This window comes from Curcuma longa, chromosome 5 (genome assembly GCF_044706935.1).
Source record: "Curcuma longa cultivar G26 ecotype Majalengka, Jawa Barat chromosome 5, ITB_CL_G26_1.1, whole genome shotgun sequence".
Taxonomy (NCBI): Eukaryota; Viridiplantae; Streptophyta; class Magnoliopsida; order Zingiberales; family Zingiberaceae; genus Curcuma; species Curcuma longa.
Genome location: NC_133865.1, coordinates 10,605,576 through 10,630,363, shown reverse-complemented (window position 1 = coordinate 10,630,363; position 24,788 = coordinate 10,605,576). Strand labels below are relative to the sequence as shown.

At 34.8% G+C, this 24,788-nt stretch overlaps 3 protein-coding genes across 3 annotated transcripts; 1 reads left to right on the top strand and 2 right to left on the bottom strand.

The window, feature by feature from the left end:
- Window positions 1-3,880: 3,880 nt before the first annotated feature.
- LOC141829333 (general transcription and DNA repair factor IIH helicase/translocase subunit XPB1-like) lies at window positions 3,881-14,319 on the top strand. Its single transcript, XM_074716786.1, has 21 exons — window positions 3,881-3,944; window positions 4,060-4,112; window positions 4,194-4,260; window positions 4,362-4,530; window positions 4,607-4,829; window positions 4,932-4,988; window positions 5,635-5,778; window positions 5,854-5,934; window positions 6,141-6,228; window positions 7,219-7,556; window positions 8,340-8,415; window positions 8,521-8,714; window positions 10,230-10,393; window positions 10,479-10,551; window positions 10,790-10,903; window positions 11,853-11,933; window positions 12,139-12,198; window positions 12,973-13,056; window positions 13,152-13,294; window positions 13,388-13,512; window positions 14,113-14,319. The coding sequence occupies exons 1-20, from the start codon at window positions 3,929-3,931 to the stop codon at window positions 13,479-13,481; spliced, it is 2,319 nt and encodes a 772-aa protein (XP_074572887.1). The 5' UTR covers window positions 3,881-3,928; the 3' UTR covers window positions 13,482-13,512; window positions 14,113-14,319.
- A 515-nt stretch (window positions 14,320-14,834) lies between these two features.
- Window positions 14,835-16,109, bottom strand: LOC141829866 (uncharacterized). Its single transcript, XM_074717350.1, has one exon. The coding sequence runs from the start codon at window positions 16,107-16,109 to the stop codon at window positions 14,835-14,837; it is 1,275 nt and encodes a 424-aa protein (XP_074573451.1).
- Window positions 16,110-17,338: 1,229 nt separating this feature from the next.
- On the bottom strand, window positions 17,339-23,662 carry LOC141829374 (protein DETOXIFICATION 44, chloroplastic-like). The gene is made up of 13 exons (XM_074716829.1): window positions 23,393-23,662; window positions 23,155-23,264; window positions 22,782-22,940; window positions 22,533-22,696; window positions 21,882-22,017; window positions 20,700-20,796; window positions 20,506-20,603; window positions 18,591-18,754; window positions 18,418-18,489; window positions 18,209-18,325; window positions 18,036-18,131; window positions 17,836-17,957; window positions 17,339-17,770 (listed from the first exon to the last, which is right to left on the bottom strand). Exons 1-13 carry the CDS (start codon window positions 23,599-23,601, stop codon window positions 17,698-17,700), a joined length of 1,617 nt encoding a protein of 538 aa, XP_074572930.1. The 5' UTR covers window positions 23,602-23,662; the 3' UTR covers window positions 17,339-17,697.
- Between the last annotated feature and the right edge of the window lie 1,126 nt (window positions 23,663-24,788).

The following is a 24,788-nucleotide window of genomic DNA, read 5'->3' as shown; positions in this document are numbered from 1 at the left end:
TTAAAATATATTTATATAATTTAAATTTATGATGTAGAAAGTTAAAATTTTTTAATGATATTTTCTTAAAGAAAAATATTTGAATATTAATTTTTTTTAAAAATGTGATATGTTATTTGATATTAAGTGGTTTAAATTTATTTTTAAAATTAAAAGTTTTAAAGAAATAATTAATCAAGAATTAAAAAATATCAAGTCTTATTAAAAAAATTAAATTCTTTTCAAAACTTATCAATTATTACATATTTAACTTATAGAATATTACTGACAATACTTATTAGTATAATTTCAATATAAATTTTATTTTAAAATTAAAATAATAAAACCTTATTTACATTCAATAATATCTTAAGAAAAATTAAATACTTTAATAAGTTTTTAAAGATTGTGGTCATGATCTATGTTAGTTTCTCTCAAATTATATCTATTTGATATAGACTTTTGGAGTGTTACTTCCATTTCGACATCCACTTTGTTATCATTATTTTTTAGCTAACATCAAATATCTAGTCATTCAGGCTAATTAATCCTAGAGATGATTTGTTAATTTTAAATAATATATTGTTTAAAAAAGTTAATTTTTTTTATAAAAATAATATATTTTTTAAACTTGCTTTCCACCTTTAATTTTAATAATTACTAATATTCTTCATTTAAAGAGTGATTATAAAGTTTTTTAAAATAAAAACTATCATTTATTATTTTTAGAGTAATGTTTTTTTGAACGGAGTTGAAATAAAAAATTATTTCTAATGGAAAAAAATCTTATTTTGACAAGTAAAGTTTTGAACAAAGAGAATTTTATAAATTTGTTTCATAAATTAAAAATATAAAGTATAATATTAATAATATGTTAAAATTGAAATATTTTTAAAAGGTTAAATATCAATTATAACTAAATGAAACTTTTTGATGTATTTAAAAATTGTTAAAATAAATGAACATTACTAAATTATTTAATCTTTTTTGAGACATAGTTAAACATAAATAAGACTTTATTAATTTTAATTTTGAAAAAAAATTTCCACTGAAACTACACTAATAGGTCTAGTCAGTAATATTCTATAAGCTATTCATGCATTAGAAAAAAAAATTTAATTTTTTAATAAGATTTAATACTTCAAGTGCGTTTTTAATTCTGGATTTATTATTCTTTTAAAACTTTCAATTCTAAAAATAAATCTAAACCATTGATATCTAATGACATATCATATCATGGGTTAAAAAGTTTTCAAAATTCAAACATTTTAAAAAAAAAATCATTATCAAGAAATTTTAACTTCTCTACCTTATATAAAAAATTAAAATTATCTTCGTATATTTTAAATTGTTCAAATCTACTTTGAAGTGAAGAAATAGCATGATCAATAATATAATTAAAGTAATATCTTGAGGAGAGAAAATAAGCTATCAAACAAGTAAACTGTTTGAAATTGGACAAAATAAGTTATTAGGTTAATAAGGAAGGAAGAAGAGGAATATAGAGAAATTAATAAATTAGAATTTTGAGAATTGAGAAATATTAAATATTGGAACCATGTCAAAATCTTTACGAAATCCAATGACCATATCAAATCTTTACAAAATTTAATAAATATATTTTAATAATTTTTTATTCTCTCAATATATATATATGGGGTTTTCCTAAAATCTGCACATCATCTGCACAGATGTATCAGCACCCAATAGGGTGCTGACACGTGGCAAAACATTTATATAAAAATCTGACTTTTTTAAAAAAAAAAATCCAGCCCATTTCTTCTCTCTCCAGAGCATCTCGACATAACCTCTCCCTAACCCATTTCTTCTCTCTCCAGAGCAGTAATGGATTAACGATAAAATACACTTTTAATGGAAATGGAGTTGATAAAATAGAATAAAGGAAATAGACATACCAGTAATGGATTAACGATAGAGCTTTGATAATTAATGTTAAATTCGACGGAGCTGCTGCGGCTAGGGTTATGTCAAGATGCTCTGGAGAGAGAAGAAATGGGTTAGGGAGAGGTTATGTCGAGATGCTCTGGAGAGAGAAGAAATGGGCTGGATTTTTTTTTTAAAAAAAGTCAGATTTTTATATAAATGTTTTGCCACGTGTCAGCACCCTATTGGGTGCTGATACATCTGTGCAGATGATGTGCAGATTTTAGGAAAACCCCTATATATATATATATATATATATATATATATATAATTGATATATTAAAAAATTGAGCCCAATAAAATTGGGGCCTAGGCATGATCTATGCCTAAAGCCGACCCTGGGCCCAGATGGGCTTTAGTTGGGCCCACTACCATGCCCCCTTCTCCGTCATCGCCCTGCTCTGTAGCCTTGACAGCCTCTCGTACTGCTTCCGCCGCCGTAGACATCGCTGTCGCTGTGAAGAAATTCTATGAAGAAATTAAATGAAGAAGCTTGATTTTTTTTTTAAAAAAAATTGTTCTTTCTATTTTAAAAAATAAATATTTAGCACGGTCTTTTTTTATTTTTATATATTCAAATATATAAATTACAATGCACATTTAGTTTTAAATTATTATATTATATCTAAGTTTTAACTATAATAATATCTCTAATTGAGTTTGATAACAATATAGAACTTGATTCGATAAGATATACATAAATAAATTTAAATACAATTAAACTCCACTCGGTTTATCTAGTTTTTTTTTGATAGAAAGTTAGGCCAGTGGACGGTCAAAAATCTAGGTTGTACAATTTGCAATAGAAGGCTATTTGTAGCGAATCCTTCCAATCGTTTGCTGCAAACAGCATACGTTAAAATGGCCCCATGCACGCGTGGCGCAATTTTAGTGGCTAATTTGGACGGCCCACCAATTTCTAATCGTTGGTTGCAAACACCGTTAAGACGGCCCCATCCACGCGTGGCGCAACTTTAGTGGCTTATTTGGACATATGGATGAAGTCGAAATAATATCCTCCTCGTAATGATCAATTATAATTTTTTAATTTATCTTATCACAGATAATTTATCCTGGAACTAACTTCTTAATGGGACCGCACTGTAATTGGCCATTATAAGAGCGAATATTTTTTTTTTAATTTCGTCAAAATTTAATCCTTATCTATTATAGTAATATCTGTTCTATAGTACATATTTTAAGCATCAAATAAATGTAAAAAAATGAAATGACTTTTTAATATTATTAGTTGTTATATGACATGCCTAATAAGATTAACAAGATTAGGATGTTTTAATGAAATTTTTCTCTTCCACCATCTACGCATCATTTCAATAAAAGATGGGATCCATCACCTTAGCAGTCCTATACGATCGACCTTATAATTATCTATGAGAAAATAAATCAAAAAATTATAGTTAATCATTATAGAGAAGGTATTATCTCGGCTTTATCAAGATTCAACCTTTGTCTATTTTAATAAGTTTGTATCACACTAATCAACTTAACTATGTTCTGAGGACTATAGTCTATGCATAACTCAGATGAGATTGAATGAGTAAGGATCAATTTGAAATAAAATATTATATAAAAAAAATTTAACTCGAATTAAAATCTCGCTAATTTGAAAAATTCAAATAATCCATAAGTTTTTTACTATTTTTTGATAATTTTTTTATTTTTTATCATAATATTTCATCATTATTATATTAATATTATATATAATATCTTAATTTTTAAAATAAAATATCTTTAAAAATCTCATAAATTTTAATTCGGGATCCATCCGAATTCGAATCCGAATACAAATCCGACCCGAAAGAGAAAATCAATCCTGACTGATTTTTTTTATCGGGTCGGATCGGATTGGCGGAAATGACCCCTAAACCGCCGTCCGCCGATCCCTCCTCTCTTTTTCTTCCTTTCTTCTCCCTTCCAGCGTATTCTTCTCCGGCACTCCTCCGCCCGCGACGAACCTCGACGAGAAGAAATCGCCTCACAGATAATGGCAGGCGGCGACGGTGGTTATCCCAATCCAAGCCCCTATGCAGTTTTAGTATCTTATAGTCTTACTGCCACCGTTTTTTTTACTGTTTCTCTAATTTATCTAAATCCCTCTTTGCAATTCCCTACCAGGAGAAAGAGGTCGCTCGATCAAGAAGTTGAAGACTATCTCTTCCTCGTCCAAGGTCAGGCGAATCATTTTATTATACTGATCCGAACTTTTCTTCTTCTTTTTCTGTTCCTGATTACTCGCTCGCATCTTTTAGGCGATTCGTATGGAAGAAGAGGATTTCGATGACTATGGGAACGATTTTGACGATGATACCCGAGATGGTACTAAGAGTTGGAAATTGATGGAGTTCTTTTTTTTGTTTTTTGGTGAGTTTTTATCCTCATGCTCTTGCTTTGACGATTGTGGGGTTTGTGGTCGGTAGGTGAGAGAGAGATTAAGCAGAGGAATTTCACCCAACTGGAGCTGAAGCCTGATCACGTGAACAGGCCTCTTTGGGCCTGCGGCGATGGCCGGATCTTTCTGGAAACGTTCTCGCCTCTCTACAAGCAAGCCTACGATTTCCTCATTGCGATCGCCGAACCTGTCTGCAGGTATCGGAATTTGTTTTGAGTTCCATTTTTGCATTTAGGGTTTTTTTTTACGTGTTGCGAGTATGTTTGCTTGCAGACCGGAATCAATGCACGAGTATAATTTGACGCCACACTCTCTCTATGCTGCGGTTTCTGTGGGTCTGGAGACTGAGACCATTATTAGTGTCCTGAGCAAACTGTCGAAAACTAAGTTGCCATCTGAGATAATAGACTTTATCCATGGATCAACTGCTAATTATGGAAAAGTTAAGCTTGTGTTGAAAAAGAATCAATATTTTGTCGAGTCACCATTTCCAGAGGTAACTTTGATCCATGTGGAAGTTCTGGTTCATCTTGGTTTTGTTCACATCACGTGGATCATTTGTCATCATTGGTGACAACATGCAAATTCATGAATACAGGTATTGAAGAGATTGCTCAAGGACGAAGTTATATCGAAGGCTCAGATTAATTTTGAGGTACTTACATAACTTGGATACTTGAGTTTTGAGCAATCACATTAACTTATGGCATTCCTTATTCTTTGGCAACCATATCGGCATCAATCCATATGTGATGGTTGAATACAATTGTTTGCAAATAATCAAATACGATTAAATATTAATCACAATAATAATTATAAACAAAGTCAATCCTTGGCCTTGCCATAATAGATTCAAGAAGTGGACAATTGACCACTGCCAAATGCCACTAAAGCATATCCTAATGTTTTTAACTCAATTTTTATGAGGTATGGAATAAAGGAGATAAGGGATGAGAAATGGAGGGGAAGGATAATGAAAAGCAGATCTTCCATGGTTTTTTTAATTCTTTGAGAAGGTAGAAGGTATAAAAAACATAAATACTAGGCAACTAGTCAACAAGCTCGTTTTATCTCCTCTTTCATCTTTTGCTTGAATTTGGTCTGGGAAAAATTGGGAGGAAAATTTTCACTGTTCGTACTTTCTTCTCTTTCTAGTCTTCCTTCTTCCATTTCCCCTCCTCTATTGCTCTCTATCTACCTGATTAAACAGTCTTTTATTGCTAATATTCTTTTCTATAATCTAGTGGCTATTATGTTTCCATTTTTGCTTCTACCGACTCATCTAATGTGTGCTTGTTTAGGATTCACAAGGTTCTGATACATTCAAAATTAGCAAATCAGCGCGCGAGATACACGGTGTTCATGAGGACTTATTGAATCGGGCTGAGTTAGCTGCTGCAACAGAGGAGAAGGAAAGTCATTCCTTTGAGATAGACCCCTCTCAGGTGCCATATGGTTCCACCTCCTACAGTTAATGCATTTAATGAAAGTTGTCTAAAACTATGTTATTTTTATTGAAGGTGGAAAATGTGAAGCAACGGTGTTTGCCGAATGCACTAAACTATCCTATGCTCGAGGAATATGACTTTCGAAATGATACAGTGAGTCATATGTGTGTTTATTTTTCAAATATGCCTGTTTATTGAATTTTCAAGTTATACTATCATTTTATGCAAGTTCAAGAATCTCCACTCTGGTTATAGTGGATATAATTCCTCTTTGGAACTTGTTTTTGAATGTTTTTCTTTCTTGTTACATTTTACATCTCATTCCATGTTACTGCAACTGAAAGAAAATTTAACCACAGGTGAACCCTGATTTGAATATAGAATTGAAACCTCAAGCGCAACCAAGACCGTATCAAGAAAAAAGTCTCAGTAAGATGTTTGGCAACGGTAAGTACATTATCACCTACATTTGCTTATTTTAACCACAACACAAATGTATTGATCACCAATATTGATGTGAAGCCCAAATGAAAAATATCGAGGGTCACATTAGGCATATATAGCTAGCTATAAAATTTTCTTAAACCTATATACATGTTCAATGGGGATTGATAGATTCTGAGTTGTATCTATTATGGTAGAATGTATAAGGTGTTGTGGAAGTCTAAATAAAACATTTGCCAGTGTAATAGAAATTTGGTTAATTTATTTGAAAATTAATTAGTAATATAGCTTCAGATCCAACGGAAGAACTACAATACATATAGTTGATTATTAAATTGTTGATAAAACACAACTTGATGCCGACACTGATGAACACACAGGAATTGGTGACTTCCTAAGTTCTATACTTGCTATTATGTTTCATCTACCTTTTTTGTGATTTTTATGCTTGTTTCCTTCTCCAGGCTAAAAGAATTTAGGAAAGAACTTGTACTAACATAATTGTTTCAGCCTTTGCACATTTTGCTGCTATGTATATCTAGAAATCTATACAAATACATATTATTTTTTGTGCAGTGAAACTTTGTGTTATTTTATTATTTTTTCTTCTAATTCCTTTCCCATGGTTCATAGCAAAAGAGTTACGGTTAAATTCAAATTTCTTTGCATTTCCTTAGACATGCAGTTTTGCGTTATCCTCATTACCATTTTTTTGTCACATTCAATGAAACTTCTTCTTTGAACGATTAAAGCCTCTTCTCTAACACTATTACAATGGAAATCATAGATAAGAAAGTACATGATCATTAAGGTTAGAAAACAATGTCATACTATTTTCAATAAAAGAGTTGAATTTCCATAGCTATGTGTATGATTAGAGCAGCTGCTGATATATCTTCCCCAAATTGGGTATGCTGCAGTACACCTTGCGCATGCTCTTAAACAACTAGTTAACTATGAGTGATTTTGCTTTACTTTCTTGTTGTACGACAGGACGAGCCAGGTCTGGTATCATTGTGTTACCTTGTGGTGCTGGGAAATCTTTGGTGGGTGTTTCTGCTGCTTGTCGCATAAAAAAGAGTTGCCTTTGCTTGGCTACAAATGCTGTTTCTGTGGATCAATGGGCTTTTCAGTTTAAGCTCTGGTCCACCATAAAAGATGAGAACATAAGCCGCTTCACATCTGATAATAAAGAAAAATTCCGTGGGTTGGCTGGTGTAGTTGTGACCACCTACAATATGGTAGCTTTTGGTGGGAAGAGATCTGAGGATTCTGAGAAAATCATTGAAGAAATACGAAATAGAGAATGGGGACTATTACTTATGGATGAGGTACTTTTTTTTACTAATCCATAGCATATGTATTTTTTGGATAAATTAGTTTCAGTACATGCATGCACATTCCAATAGATTATATAATTAATGGATTGCAGTTGAGGGTGTTAGAGTAAAGGCCAAAGGGAGGCCAAAAAAATTATAGTTAAGATAATTATAAGTTCAATTTGGATATTACTAGTGACAAAATCTTGCTTAAATTCAATGGAGATATAAGATTCATGTAGTTGCCCCCAAATAATTGGGGTAAGGACAGCTTGATGTTGATGATTCTATCATAACATGCTATGTTAGAAACTTGAATGAAATAAAATGAAATTTCCCTCATTGATCAGGATTTTAACACAATAGTCCAGATGTAAGCTTGTGATAGAATCACCATGGAGATTAAGACCATGGAATGTAATCATCTTGGTGACTCAATGAAGGGTGATTTTATATTCCTTTGTTTGATGGGTCATAAAATTTCATGATGATTGCACCATTAAAGCTATTTCAGACTGAACATATAAGAGAGATGACTTCAGGGATCTGCAATTGATATTCATTGAATCACCATCTAAAATGATTCAGAAGCAGTTGGAAATCACTGCCATCAAAATCAAGAGTGAACCAGAAAGTGTCACCTACCATTCTACATCCAAGAATTAAATGTTTCTTGTCATAATATATCTAGTGTTAACTAGTAGTTCATTGTCCACGCAAAAACTTTCCTTTTGATTCAACAGAGTTTTCTTTATATTACAGATTCACATTCTGTTCTTCTCTTTCTCCTTACAGGTCCATGTTGTTCCAGCACATATGTTTCGTAAAGTAATTAGCATCACCAAGTCTCATTGCAAACTTGGACTTACTGGTCATTTTTTCTTCTATTGAATTACTTTTATGATTACCTGCACTGCATAAGTTGCCTGATATTTCATGTTTCTTTTTGCTGAATATTGTTTTCTTGCCACTTTAGCAACACTTGTGAGAGAAGATGAACGAATCACAGACTTGAATTTTCTTATTGGACCAAAGCTGTATGAGGCAAACTGGTTGGATTTGGTAAAAGGAGGATTTATTGCTAATGTCCAGTGTGCTGAAGTCTGGTGTCCTATGACCAAGGAGTTTTTTTCAGAATATTTGAAGAAAGAGAATTCAAAGAAAAAACAGGTATTTCATTTATTTGGAGATGTTAAAATTTTTTATATTAGATTATCTTGGATGCCATGATGTAGCTTGCATAAAGTTAGATTCATATTTGGCCACTACTACCTTGAGAAGGAGGTCGATCGGGTCGGGAGTTGATTGTCATTAGATCATGTGGGTGATGATAGGAATGATGGTAATTAGTGTAAGGTTAACAACTTAGGTTAGTAAATAGTGGATTCAAGTTATTAATTATCATTTTAGATAATGAAGTGAGGCTTCTTGCTTTTTGCCGATGTTTTGAAGCAGCCGCGAGGTGGTGCTACAATGACATCTATCAAAGATGAATCTTAGGCAATCAATGGGAAGCACCCACGGCAAATAGCACCATGTTGAGGTAGTTCGTGTTCATGCCTACCTTATTTTGGTTTTGAACCAAATGGTAGTTTCGCTTGTGTCCGCCAAATGGAATGACATTTCAATCCACGGGCCAACTATCATCCTATCTCACCACATAGGTGTTGTTGGGAAGCTATTATATTTGTTGATGGTTTAGCTTGATCTAAATACTATCTTTTTTCCCCACAACCATGGTTTGAAATTTCGTTTGGTGTTTGTCAGTACAGTTGGAATATATAGTTCCATCAAATTTCTAAAACTTGATACTTCTCGACACATCATTTGGCACATCATGTTGATGAGTATTGTATCATATTAACATTCAACACCACCAGACATGTTACAAATGTTTCAAGATGTATTGAAATACTATTTATTATTTTTGTAACTTGTGTATGGACAATATAATGTCAAAATTGTATCATCCTAGATGGGATATGAAGGTTAAATTTTGATATATATAGTTTGCTTTTTTTTTTGTACTTTTTTATCTCCTTTTTCTTTCTTCTTTCCCTTCCAATTCTCCACTGGCGCTATACATTGAAACACCAATATGATATCAAAATTAGTATTGTTTCAGTCAAAGTTTGAAACTTGACAGGGCTCGAGATTTTGAACCTTGCCCACAACATAATACATCAAGTAATAGCACTACTTAGTTCGAGCAAATGTTTGAAACTATGACCATGTCACAATGCAAGAATTAATTTATGTGGAGAATCTAAAGATTAACAGAACAATTTTTTTTTATGTGAAGATGGACATCTTAAAGAGTTATTTAATTAATTATACCATTACCATATCCATATCCATAAATTCAAGTTTTCCCTTGAGAGTGCCAAATGACTCAGAAAGCTGTACATGTAATCTACTCTAATATTGCTTGGAGAATTAGAGAATTTTCTTTCTTAGTATATATAAATTGTCATAGATTGTAATTCTATTGCATGCTTGACAGTTTAGTTTACCTAAAGAAGATTTGGACTTGTTCCATTGTCTCCAAATTCTGTACTAATTTAGTTTAAGATTTAATCAGTTTTTCTTTTCTCTATTTACTGCTGTTTATATGTTTCAATTCTAATTTTATGTCAATTCATATTTTCGATTAGTTTTCTGACTAAGTAGATTCTCTCTTCCTAGGCACTATATGTGATGAATCCGAATAAGTTCAGAGCTTGTGAATTTCTTATTCGCTTTCATGAGCAGCAACGTGGAGATAAAATTATTGTTTTTGCTGACAATCTGTTTGCACTGACTGCGTATGCAATGAAGCTCCGAAAACCCATGATCTATGGTGCAACCAGGTTCTTGCTGGGAGCTTTGAAGATTTCCATATAGTGGCCCTTGCTCTTTTATTTAATTAATTAATTTTTAAAAAATTGCTTTCAGCCATAATGAGAGAACTAGGATTCTTGAAGCTTTCAAGACTAGTCCTGATGTTAATACAATCTTCCTGTCCAAGGTTTGTGAATTATTATCTTTATACTACATATTTTAGTTGCTTCTAAATATTCGTTTACTAGATTATGAGGTTGAGGATCATATTATTGTTAATCTTAGAAAAAGAAAAAAAGGTTGATCCTGAACTAAATTCATTGAAGCAGTGAAAGAATAGAGCAGCTCATTAAACTTATGTCAGTTTTGGATGTCAAGTATCATTGGTAACTAATCAAGATGTTTTTACCTTTGTTTTTTTTCAGGTCGGTGATAACTCAATTGATATTCCAGAAGCCAATGTGATAATACAGATTTCATCCCATGCTGGTTCACGACGTCAGGAAGCTCAACGTTTGGGTCGTATTCTTAGGGCTAAGGTAATTAGATAATGTAATATATGTTGGAAAAGAAACTAGAGGACTAGTTTGTACATGATATGATTCATAAAATTGTATAAACTCATTTTTTTAGTTGCGTCATATTGAGCCTTCGAACTGGCTAGTATACTTGGGATACCTTGAGTTATTAGCATTAGAAGCTTCAAGTTATTGTATCTGCTTATTTGCTTCTGAGAGAAGAATCTCTCTAACTGATGATTTTAGGCAGAAAATTATCTTGCAAAAACTTGTATTATAATTATTTGAAATTTCAATTGTGCTAGAACTTTACTTTTGTGTTGGGCAAGTAGAAACCATATCAAGCTGGTAAGCTTAAAATCCAAAAGATCTGGTCAGTCCTTGACCAATGGATCTGCAGTAGGGTCCCAATGGAATTGGCAGTAAAGAGCAGATTGTTCTTGATGAAGTCGAAGACAAGATTAATTGATTTTGCAACATAGATTAGTTTACTTTCTTGTATAGGTGATTGGTTCGAATCCAGCTAACCACTATACAAAACCTGCAAGCCTAAAGTTTTTTGGATTTGACCACCTAGAGGATAGTTCCCTTTGTCCTGCAAGCCAACATCTAGTGCTATTATAGATTGCTACAACATTAGGTCACTATCATCTGAAAACAATGAAAATTGTCTGCTTAAGTTTCTACTATCAATTATCTTTCAATTAATCGTATAAATAAATAATTTGATAAGCACTGTCTTATTACTCTTGTTTACGTCTATGTTTTTACTACATATAGCTATTATGGCTTGACTTATTTTCTGGAGTCGCTTTTGGATTTGACATAAAATCAGTTTGTGCTATTTATTTTGGCAGAAACATGTCTTGTCTATTTCCTAATACGTAGATAAAATAACCTTGTGTATTTCATATTTGTGTTTGTTTTTTTCATTTCTTTTTGTCATTCCTGGGTATGGTCTGCATTGCAGGGGCGACTGCAAGATAGAATGGCAGGTGGAAAAGAAGAATACAATGCTTTCTTCTATTCCCTTGTTTCCACGGATACTCAGGTGCTGTATTCTTTTCTTTTTTAAAGAAAAAAAATAGACATTGTGCTCAACTAGTTCCAAAGTTATGGAGCATATGGAATTGTAGTAATTATTTCATCTGTTGATTGTAGTAGTTATTGTTCCATCTATTGGTTATATTAACGCTCAACTCGAACGAAAGTTGTGGAGCATATGGTCTAATAATTGTTCTCTCTACTGGATACAGGAAATGTATTACTCTACTAAAAGGCAGCAATTCTTAATTGATCAAGGGTATAGCTTCAAGGTAATCCACATTCGTTTAACCTGCTTTCACAAAGGTTAACAAAGACTTGTCCTAAGTTTTTGTTCGCCATGCTTCAAGTGTTTCTTGTCATCTCATGAATTTGGCTTATGCGGGCCAGCATCAATTACAAAATTTGTTTTCTTTACTGGTCTTCTCCATGAAATTTTTGAGCTCAATACTTTGGCACATTTTCTTCCATAGGTTTATTTCCGGCTTTATTTTGAAGCATTGGTCAAATTATAAATGCCTTCTTATATGGGATATGATGAATTTCTAGTGCCTCGACTAAGAGTGTTTTATTTGATATGCTATACGGAAAATAATTTTTATTAGGCAATATACTAGACATGAAGAGGTATGGGCATTTACAATCTTCTCTGTCTTTAGATTTATGGGATGTGTACTATAACTAATGTCTGGTTCACCTCATTCCATTAAGTTTAAGAAGAGCAAGATGTGTATTTGAACAATTGTATATTCAGTTTAGAATTGGAACACAGTTTGAGAGCGTATGTGATTGCTAGTGAATGATGAAATTTTCTTCCTACTTCGGTGGGATAAATCTTAGGACAACATAGTAATGCATCTACTATAAACAAGGCCCCTTTTTTCTATTTAATTTTTTGCAGACTTTGTAATATTTTTAGTGAAATTCATACTTCCATCTAGATTGGTTTTGTATTCTATTTTAATTATCATTGTGCTTGTGTTCCGAGGGTCGAGGTCGTCATAGGAATGTACACGCCTAATAAATGAGAAGCAAAATTATCACAGGTAATCACTAGCTTGCCGCCACCTGATTCAGGTGCTGAACTCAGCTATCATGGCCTCGATGAGCAACTCGAACTATTGAGCAAGGTTTTTTTTTTTTGCTACTTATTTGATCTTTCTGGAATTTAGGTGAATGTTTTCAGTATTGAGATTATAATCATTCGACTTTTTCTTTTAAACAGGTGTTGAATGCTGGGGATGACATGGTGGGTCTGGAGCAGTTGCAGGAGGATTCAGATGATATCACTGCTATCAAGAGCAGGCGTTCTGCAGGCTCAATGAGTGCTTTCTCTGGAGCAAATGGAATGGTCTATATGGAATACAAGTAAGTCTTCCTCATGCCTTTACCCTTTTGCAACATTTATTCAATTTTGAATTATTTAACATTAATGGTTTGCTTCATTGTTGGATTTTTCAGCACTGGGAAGAACAAGCAAGGACATGGTTTGAAAGCGAAACCAAAGGACCCGTCAAAGAGACACACGTTGTTCAAAAAGCGATTTGCTCCTTGAATGTTCATCCAATAAATGGTTTTCTTTGTTGGTAAGAGATATATTCTGGTATAACCTATTTGATGCTAGTTTAGCTCCCTTTAAGAGGTTATCTGTGTGATAGGACCACTTCATTATTTTTCAGTTTTCAGATTCGATCAATATAGGAATAAATCTGATCTTATCTATTGAAGTATTTGGTATAAAATGGCAATTTTTGACAATCTGTAAATAATAACCAAGCTCCTTAGTAAATGGGCAAGCTAGGTTTTAAGATCACCTACCATTGAGAGAGGATCTATTGCAACAGTAACTGTTAGAAGATATAATTGGACTCTCCATGATTGTCGAGAAAAATGTAGTGAAACTATTTCATATGCTTGTTTTAGTAGTCAGATCTACAAATTTCTTTATGGAAGATCAATGACAAATTAAGACCTACTGCATTGATAGAAACTAAAAGCACAAAGCCCTAGACACGAAAAACAGGAACATCAAAGTATTTGTTAAACAAGAATATTGTGAGTCTATGATTTGCAACAATGTATTATTATTGTTGTTATTAGTTCTTAGATCATTGAACAACATCTTCTAAGTTCTAAATTGTTTCCTAACAATATCAAATTTCTTTCATTTGTCTTGCATATTGTAGATTTAGATGCCACTGCTTGCTCGACTGATTTGGGCACTTGATGGGCTCGTATTGCGCTTCCGGCTAAAGAAACTTGGAATAGTGTAGTATCTAAGCTTTGTTTTGTGCTTCATTTGTTTGGTGAGTGTAAATTCAATCATAGTATAGTGCCTATCAAATAGTTTTGCTCTTTAGTAAAAGATGAAATTCGCTATTTCAGCGGTCTCACACAGTCGGTTCCACGATTATTTATGAAAAAGTAAATCAGAAAATTTACAGTTGGCCATTACGGAAGGATATTATTTCGACTTCATTAAGATTCAATTTTTATCTCATTTCAGTAAGTTTGTTCAGCACTAATTAATTCAACCATCTCGGGGATAAATCATAATTAAGGATGGTCTTATATGATAGATAATTTTTAATAAAAATTATAGGATGGTCTTGTACACTAAGACATAAATAACACACTCAAAATTTTATCTCAGCTATTTGACAACCTATTAATCTATATATAATGACATTTATCTTTACCATTTGTATTTACATAATATCACATAAATTTCACGTTAATATTTTAAAACCGAGCCAGTGAAAAGTTAACCTGTGTTAGATTTTCAGGAATTTGAGGAAAAATTTCATAGATTATGTTATTTTAATCCATTTACATATAAATCCACAATTCGATGTCAATCCGAACACGATTCCAAATCTTATTTAAACGAAATAAAACGCCCCTTTAATCAATTTCTTAGATCGCTTTCTTGCAGAATCAACGGCTGAACTGGCGGCGCCATGGAATCTTCCTTCTTCTCGTCGATGTCGATCGTGACGTCGCCGAACCTTCCATTTCCTGCTGCTCCTCCATTCGCCGGCGCCGCCGAAGGTTCGATTCTGATGGCCGGCCCCAACTCATCTTCACGCGGCAATGGCTTCAGCATCATCGACCTCGATCTCTCCTCCAAGTCCCTTTCCCTGCTCTCTTCGACGCCGTCGTACAAATTCCCCGTTCTCACCTCCTGCGCCACCGCGCACGGCCAGCAAAGCAGCCACCGGAGGTAGTCCGCCGCCGCCGGCGAACACCTGCAGCACGCAGGATCACCCCTGAGATCGAACCTTTCCCTCATTCGCGTCCTCCAAAACCCACCGTAGAGCAACCCGCAGAAGCAGAGCAGCGCCCCGGCGACCCCCATCAGGATTTTCACGACGCCGTCGTCGATGCGGCTCGCCGTCGTAGTGAACACGAGCAGGGGAGCGAAGCAGAGCAGCACGAACACGGCGGCGTGGACGTACTTGTTCCCGAGTCCCAGCCGCTCCATGTTCCACCCGAAGACGCAGCAGGTGCAGAAGAGCGATAGCGAGGCGCCGACGAGGTCGTCGCCGCAGTCGAAGAGGCCGCCAGCCCACTCCCGGTCCGCGTCCTCCTCCTTTCTTTCGTACGTCCTCAATGACGAAATCTCTGATTCCTCATCGAGTTTGCTTCCCAAGGGGCCGAAGGCGACGTAGACGCTGGCTACCGCCGGCGCCAAGATTCCAACCGCGACCAAGACGATCTGCAGCCACGTCGGCCGGTCGTCGGAGGAGTAGCCCCAGTAGAGCCCGCAGAGGCCGTACTGAGACAAGCAAGTGAGGTGGAGAAGAAGGACGACGAACGCCATGTGACCCCTCCCGTCGCTCCCTCGAGCGCCGGCGTTAGCCTTCTCCTTGCAGTAGACCTTCCTCACCTCGGCGGCGTCCTCCGGCCGCCAGCGGCAGAGGAGCACCAGGTGGTGGCACAGCCGCGGGTGCTGGTAGATGCACATGATAGTGAAGAGGGCGTTGAGGATCTGGTTGGTTATCTCGGTCCACCGCGCCCTCTCCGACCTCTCCGGCACGGCGCCGTCCATGAGCCCCGACATGAAGAGCAAGACGACGGCGAGACCCGCGGCGACGGCGAAGGACCACGCCATGAGCGCCATGTGCATGGGGTGCATGGCCCAGTTCTTGCAGTGGGCGAGCAGAGCTCGCAAATGAGCCATGGAGGGAAAGCGACATTTCCTCTTCGTCGGCGTTGGACTCGCTAGCTCTGCGTTTGCCCAAGAGCTTCGATCTCCTGCAGAGTTTTATAGCTCTTTTAAAATGCGAGCGGGCATCGAATTTGGTGCGTCGAGGATGAGTACGACGATGGTCAGAGAAGGAGGGAGAGGAGGAGGAACTAAATTAATCAAGCTTGCCGTGCTGGTCGTTCATGGCGGACCTTGCCGTACTACTGCAGGCAGCCGGCCACACGCAGGAGAAGGGGGGAGGAATGCAGGCTCCGTGAAGAAAATTAGATATATTTATTTTAGCAGAAAATTAAAAGAAACGCTATTAATTATCTGTATCATAAAAATGATTTTTTTATAAAAAAATATATATTAATTATCTATATCATAGAAATGATTTTTTTAAAAATAAAATTTATTAGAAGTATGTTCTACTCATAATGTATTCAAAATATAGGTCTCTCTTCAAAAATTATTCAAATAAAAAAAATGATCATGGATTCTATTTGGACAAAAAATTAAACTATTTTTCCCTCTTCAAAGGCATTCTATTTGATTTTTTAAAAAAATCAAGACATATATTTACTATTCAATTGATATAATTATTTAACAAAAATCTTCAACAATGATCATTTCACCATATTTAAATAAATTATTATATCATTTATTTTTTCCCAAATCTTCAAAGGCATTACTTATTCAATTATCATCATATTTCAATTTAATTTTTAAATCCTCTTCAACAATACTGTTCTATTGTAATCAAATCAACTATGTCTCGAGACAAAAATATTTTTTCCCCAACTCTTCAAAGGCATTCTATTTGTCAAAATGACATCATATTTCACTATTCAATTGTATATAATTACTTAATCAACTCTTTTAATAATATGTTTAACAATATTGTTATTTCTTATCTAATTTTTAATCAATCAAACATATTATAATAATTATGAAATCATAACTATTACACCAAAAATAATACAAATTCATGTTATAATAATTATAAAATCGTAACTACTATAACTATTCACAGCATTTAACAATCATAATTACAAACTATTCAAAATTGATTCAAAATTTAAAGGAGATAAATATAAAATAATATTGAAAGATATTTAAATAATTATACACGATTGAATAGTAAAATAGAATATCATTTTGATAAAAAAATTAAAATATCTTTGATAATTTGGAAATAAAGAGACATCCATTAACTTTTGTCCATTCTATTTCACATAAGCATCCAGAATAATGTTGCAGTGTTCTTCAACTTACAGCGGCATAACGCCAAACAGATAGTAGTCCTTCACAGTCAGCTCTAGATAAGAAAAGCTCTGATGGTTGGTCATTGAGGACGAGATCAAACTAGAATTCAAACTGTATGCTGCTAACAAAGGTTACGAAATTACTCGCCTTTATCGCATACTTCAACAGGTGGTTAGAATAGTTGAGCTCACTGAAACTCATGAGCATCTGCAAGTTCAATCCTTTTCCAGTCATCCTTGTCCACCGTCTCATACTCGATTCAGTGCGAAAAATAGTATGTGAGAGTACTATACTACCTCACCAATAGTCAATCTCATGAATCTTTTATGGTTCCTATCTCGGTATCAGACCATAATATTTTCCATGGACCACCTCTGGTTTGTAGTCTGGAAGAGAAAGTGTTAGTGTTGTAAAATAAGGGTGTCGAGGTAGTTTACGTCGGTTTGTGTACCTCCAAATTCCCGCAACGGCTCGTAGACTCATAAAGAGAACCAAGCCAGACCATACTCCGGCGAGTCCAAATACAGGAGCAACCATGAGGAGGTACGCGGATGAGATCAACCCTATGAGCACCTACACAACATATTTAAGGTAATGAAGAGGAAGTGAATATGTAATGTTGTTGAATTGTAAGTGTAAAAGAGATGAGACCATTGAATATGCAGCATACGAAAAGTCTGAGACGCCGTAGTAGAGCCCGTCGATTACGAAAGCAATGGCATTGATTGGTTGAGATATAGACACAAACTGTGAATTTCCAACTTCATTATGGACAAACAAAGCTTCTGAGTTTTAACGATAATGAAAAGAAAAGAAATTTTTACCAGAACACCAGTACTGGCAATTTGGAGAACAGCAAAATCAGTGGTGAATAGAGTCGAGAATGGCTCGAATCCAAAGAACAACAACACACTCAGTGCAATGCCAGTTGTTGTTCCAACCTGTCGATGATTCAAAGGACGATCAAAGAGATTGACAACAAACTTTTCCCTTTGGATTTTACTAGTAACCATAGGTTGAGCATTATACAAACCTGTAAAACCCGATACACTATAATGCGAGCTTGTTTATAGTTCTTCTTGGTATATTCACTCGCTAGTAAAGCCTGCGAAAAAGGTTTGCACATCAAATGAGCTGAAAATGGAGGAGTTGTATTTTCTGATATGTATATTTTGAAGAATGAACAGGTTGATTATGTTATTTGACCTGACCAGCGAGTGCCAAAGCATCGTTAAGCAAAGAAATGGCCAACCAAACTTGCAGGCATATCTGGTGACCGGCCATGGGAACTGGACCTTCTCGTGCTGCCGCGGAAGTTGATATTGTCATGGTTATGAGCACCGCGATGGTTCTTCCAACCAAGAGACCAACTGCATAAGAATAGCATTAAATGTACTCTCCTTGTAAAACAAAATGTACAGTGTGCAGATCTAGTGTTCCATGTGGTTTATACTTTATAGTCATTCATTGAATTATAACTAAAGCAATCGTAATCAGACTAGCATGACAAAAAGGAAAATCTATGATTTAGGCAACAGTAAAATCTGAATGCTTTCGACCATTTGATACGGAGTTAAACTGGAAAGCTAATTTGTCTGGCAATACCTTGTTCGAGGAGATTATCAGATTAGAAAACAGTTTGACAAATGTAAAAGAAATTATGATGTCACTCAATTGGGTCTCATAATGTTTTCCACTCCACCCATGAACTCACCTCAAGCTAAGTGGAAGTTTCTGTTTACAGTATAGTTATATTATATGTGAGCATGCCTCATAAAGTAGTGGCAATTATGCCTGATTTTGCCAACTAATTATCAAACATTTCTTAATTTGATTCTATTAGCATTTATAACAACCATAGTAGATATATTTTTGTAAAATTAGGATGATCAACAGTTTGCGAATAGAACCTGAGAAACAGTCTGATATGCAATGTTCAGAACCCCAAGAACCCAACTTGAAATAAATAAAGAAAGAAAGAAAAGAAAAAGAAAAAGAAATATGCAACTAATTTCATTTTAGATGGATGGTGTGATCCTCCAAAGATCAAGATGAAACTTTGACAGTGATAGCAAAATCACTTTTGGAGACACATTCAACATTCCGAATATATACAACACAGGATTATTATCTATAGGGATAAAAATAATTGCACTTTCATTCAGAATTATAGTACTTATCCAACAACATTGAGACCTCGATTCCATAGCTGCATAAAGAACTGGATGCTACTTCAGGAAATGTTTTGTACCATGAAGAAAACAGTAGTTCTGAAAGTGGATGATATATGTTTATAGCCCCTGATTTTAGATGCTATTCTATGTTAGCATGCAAAATTCTCAAAGATGTAGCATCAAGAACCTATATCGATTTTATTGCAATATACATGAGATAGGGAATTTTTGGTTCAGAAAAGATAACGAGGGGACTGGGAATGCATAATGAATTACTTTCTTATTTTTGACAGTACAAAGATTTCATAAGAATTCCTTTTGCATTAGTAGGAGTTATTCATGTTGCCCATGTTGTATGCTGTTCTGGAAACACATGTATGCCACTACCACAGTTAATAATTACTGCGGTTAAGAAGTGAAATCGATCCATATGATCACATTTTGAGATTTATTCTGCCGAAAGGTGATCCAAAACCACCTTAGTCCAACCTTGTGCTACTGGTACCTGGGTACAAGCGTCCAACATAAGTTGGATCTAGGTGCTTCACACATTTTCTAAACGTTTCTACATGCAATCAAATGAGTGTTGATGCTAGGGGTAGACGAAGAGTCGAGTATCAAAGGTCACATGTGATATAGCAAGCACAATGTCAATTGGCATACAATTTTGAGTAAATATCCTCACTGAGAACTATGCAGAACGGTTAAGTGAATAAACACATGAGCAGAACCAAGATAAGAGGCTTAAAGTTTTTGGTTCAGGCGGTACTTGACTGTGTTTACTGAACCTTTGGTAGAGGCAAAAGAAAATGAGTTCCTCGTCTCATCACAAGCTTCCCTTCTACAAACTTAGAAAATAATTCTTTTTTTCCACACAAAGAAGCGCTCAAACAGATCATCTTACATATCTTTGTTAATTGTATATTAAAAGCATTTGGGCAACCTACCAGATTTCAGATATTGACTCATTCCTTTCCCATTTATACTCGGAGATAGTACAACTTTCTCATTCAGCTTCCAGAGGAGAATAGCAGCTATCAAATATCTTAAATAGAATCAAGCATGAAAGTGAATTAAAGGAGAGAAGTAACAAAATAACAATTCATTGGTTTGCTAATAATATCATATTGCATAGACATACTCAGAAGTTACTGTAGCTACAGCGGCACCACCTATGCCTAGACCAAGCAGAAATATCAAAATGGGGTCGAGTACAGCATTTAGCAAGTTTCCAGCACCTGATCGACAAAATAAGATGTGAAAGATAACCAAAATAACTAACTGCTAAGAATGAATATTGAGACTAGAATATTTTTACAGTGCTATTTGATCATTTTAGGAAAAATAAATCATCAGCTCATGATTCATTTCATGATCTTTTATACTCCCAATTATCTTAGGATTGAATTTATGCAAGTAGATGTTAGTCAAACCTCTCCGAAAAGAAATAATTTTTCATGAAAAAGAAAAGATTTTACAAATGCACTAGTATCGAAGAGTATACACTCTTTTTGATGGAGTTGCTACTTTTCAGGCTATCTTGTATCGGTATCCAAGCAGCCTTCATGAACAGACTTCTTTGTGCATAATATATAACTGGAATACTACCTAAACAATTTACAACTTGTCTAACTTGGAAAAGTAAGAGGTACATGGAACAACAGCAAATTTACAAGGGGTGTATATATATTGGATGCTTGACTATGTAAGTCATTTGATGTGCTATGTGAAGATCTTTGAAAAAATGGGGTCTGTGTACTACCGGTAAAGCATGCAAAAAATTTACCCAATAATATTTGACATGCCATGTGTAGTTCAAACAAAATATCTATAGTGGTATATCAAATGTCAGATTGATAATAGAAATGCTAAAATAAAGTTCCATTAATTCTTCCTCTTTTCTTTTTTTGCCAAGAACCACAAATTTAAAACAATTCAAACACATTTCTCTCTATCTTTTTAGCAACATCAAAATCCATCTTATATAGCTGTCTAAAGCTTAACCACGGAAGTTATTTTCTATCTGAACTAAGCTTAAACCTTTGAGCAATTGAACTTGTCCAACAACCTCCAATTTGGCATCCATCACATTCTGAAAAAGGGATTGGGAAGGATCGCAAAGAGTTTGTAACATGAATGGAAAAATAGTAATGAACAGTATGACTTAATTGAATGACAGTTATAAACAGTGTCAGTCTATATGGTTTAGTGGTGTAAGATGAGATAGAAGGAAAGTAATGCAATCTTTTGTATACACAATAATAAAAAAAATCCAAGCAAGAATAGGTTACATAAAAACAAATGTTGAAAAAACAATACTTACAGACAGCATATAATGGTGTTTTTGTATCCTTAAAGCCACGAAATGTTCCTTGAGCAGCAAGTGTTATTACAATTGCAGGAGCACCAAATGCTCGTAGGGTAAGAAATTGCTCTGCAGGTAATCGCATAGGTGAATCCTGCAACAATCATAAAATGTTGTCAATTTCCATAGAGGCATAAGAAAGCATCCAACTGTTGTCCTGTGTTACAATGCAAAAATATTTATTAGATTGTTAGGAACAGTTAGAACAATTAGCCTCAGACACTGATAGCCTTTGTTGCAGTAAAATATAGCAAGAAAAGAAATTTGTAATATGGTATCTATATCTCCACCATGCTTTTATAAACCAAAAACTAGTGCTGGAATGAAAAATTCCAAATCGGCATACTGAGATAAGATTAGCAGGATGACATCAATGTCAAATTGCATAAGCTGAATGAAAGTCATGGCCCTCCTTTACATTCTGAAATCATCAAATATAGGAAATCATTTTTTAGCAATAAAGAATATGATTTAGTCCTGTGACTTATTCAGTATGCATTATCCATTGAGTTGAAAATAAGATCAAGAATTCAATTTAATTAAACAGCTATGTAATGATGATGAAATTGCTAGAGTAACTATTGTGAACAATAGCCTCATTGGACATACAACAGCTATACCCATGAAATCCATCAGCACACCCAAGCCAAATATTAGACCAATTGATTCCAAAATCCCAACTACAGCAGCCAAAGCCAGAGAAGTCGATACTGCTGGAAGAGACTTCCTGCTCTCTCCATCAACTTCACCAATGGGCTCTTGTTGTGAAGATCCTGTGCGCAAACAACAATCTTCACTAAAATATGCTTCCAAAAAGTTAGCGATCCATCACTTTCACATAGAGATAATAGAAGCTACCTATTTCACCATCATAAGCATTGTTCTCAGGAAGAGGTTCTAGTGCCTGCTGAGCAGCAACAAAGGAAGTAGTCACATTGAGCAAAGGAATGTTGAACAACTTCGAGACCAGATTGAACACCGAGACCGAGACACCAATGGCTGCTAGCTCAGCAGATCCTATCGTGATGTTATACAACTTTACACGGCCAGAAGAGGAACAAATAAACAAATAATTCACATACAAATTAGCAACATGGAAGCAAAGTTCCACCTAAAAGCTTCAAGTGGAAGCACTCCTTGCATGAATCAAACAGTCAAACACACCAGAGCTCAAAGCTTTCGACCGAAACAACAATTTTGCAACATCCTCAAAGAATCACAAAATAAATACCCAAATGCCCTACGAAGGCGGTGTCCACAAGCAACGCGATGGGATCCGCAGCAAGAGCCAAGATAGCCGGAACTGCGATTCCCAGTATCTCCAAGTTGATATCGTCGCCTCTAGGAACCCCAATATAAAAAAAAAAAAAAAAATCAAATTTTCAACTAAAAATCGCTCTACCGATCGAAAAGAACCCAACTTTCGACACGACGTGCCGCGGATTCGAGAAGAAACTCCGGAAGATTACCTAATTCGATCCATGATGCGTGAGGCTGAGCTGAAGAGGGGTCGTAAGATATCCGACGGCCGTGGTTTGGCTTGCCGACGAGGACTCCGCCGGTTTTGAGGTCTTGGGTGGGTTGTGCTGCGGAAGAGTAGATGCTTCATGTTCGGCGTCCTCGTGGGAAACGGAGGCGATGCAATTCGGACGGGAGGGTGGAAGGAGGCGACCGCCATGCTGGGAGAGGAAGGGAGCGAGAAAACCTGTGGCAGCGAGCGTTCGCGACCACAAGCTTGAAGCTCTACTCGCTCTACATCCACTCCAGAACTGTTAAATATATAATTTTTCATTTTATAATAAATACATTTTTAATATTTATAAATCATTAAATTAAAAATTTTTAAAATATATATAATAGATTTTAATAATAAATTTTGATAAAAACTTAATAAATTTTTGTATTTTATATTTAAATTTTAAATCAAAGAAAATTAAAGATTTAACAATAAATGTTGATCAAAACCTAATAAAAATTTAATATTTAATTTAACAATAACGTTTTAACAATTGGATGCATGTACATCTAAATTATATTTTGCTCTTAATTTTGCATTATATCTCATAAATAAATCACTTTTCTATCACTACAAGTCTACACTATATAACTCGAATAAAATTTACTTTTACAAAAGTGTGATTTATATTTGTACAATTTGTTCAAAAAAATAATAAACCTTAACATTTGCTACCATTTCCACTTGTACTATAAAGTATTTAGTACAAAAGTGTAGTACAATAGCTTGACAATTTTCCAACATGTTTTGGCCACCACATTACTTGACAAAATTTGTTGCATCATGCAAAGCTGTGGGTTTCAAATTTGTGGACGATGACAATCAAATTAATATTCGACGAGATCAGATTATCGTAGCCTCGATTATAACCATCAATTTAAGTTAGACCCGCCGAGTTAGCCCGCTCCGTCAAATAATTTAAGCAAATTAAGTTGAAATTTTATTAACTCATTTTATGATGAATTCAGATGGATTGGTACACCTAAACCCATGACCCGTGTGAATTGGCTCGCAGCGGACTTGAATTGACTCGTAGATTGAGAAAATTTATTTATTTATTTTAAATTTTAAAATTAAAATAAAAAATTCAATGAATTAGTGGATTTGATCCATTTAAATTACAATTCAAGTTTAAAAATTATAATTCAAACTTAAAAATTTTAACTTAATCAATTTAAATTATAATTAAAATTTAAAATTTTTAAAATTTTTAATATTTTTTATTTTTTAACAGATCGCAAATTGACCCACCTAACCCACGGCCTGCCTTGAGTTAGATTGGATTGGAGATTTCACAACCCGCCCAATTGGTGGATCGGTCCGCCCTGCCATATGATGGGCCCGCTATG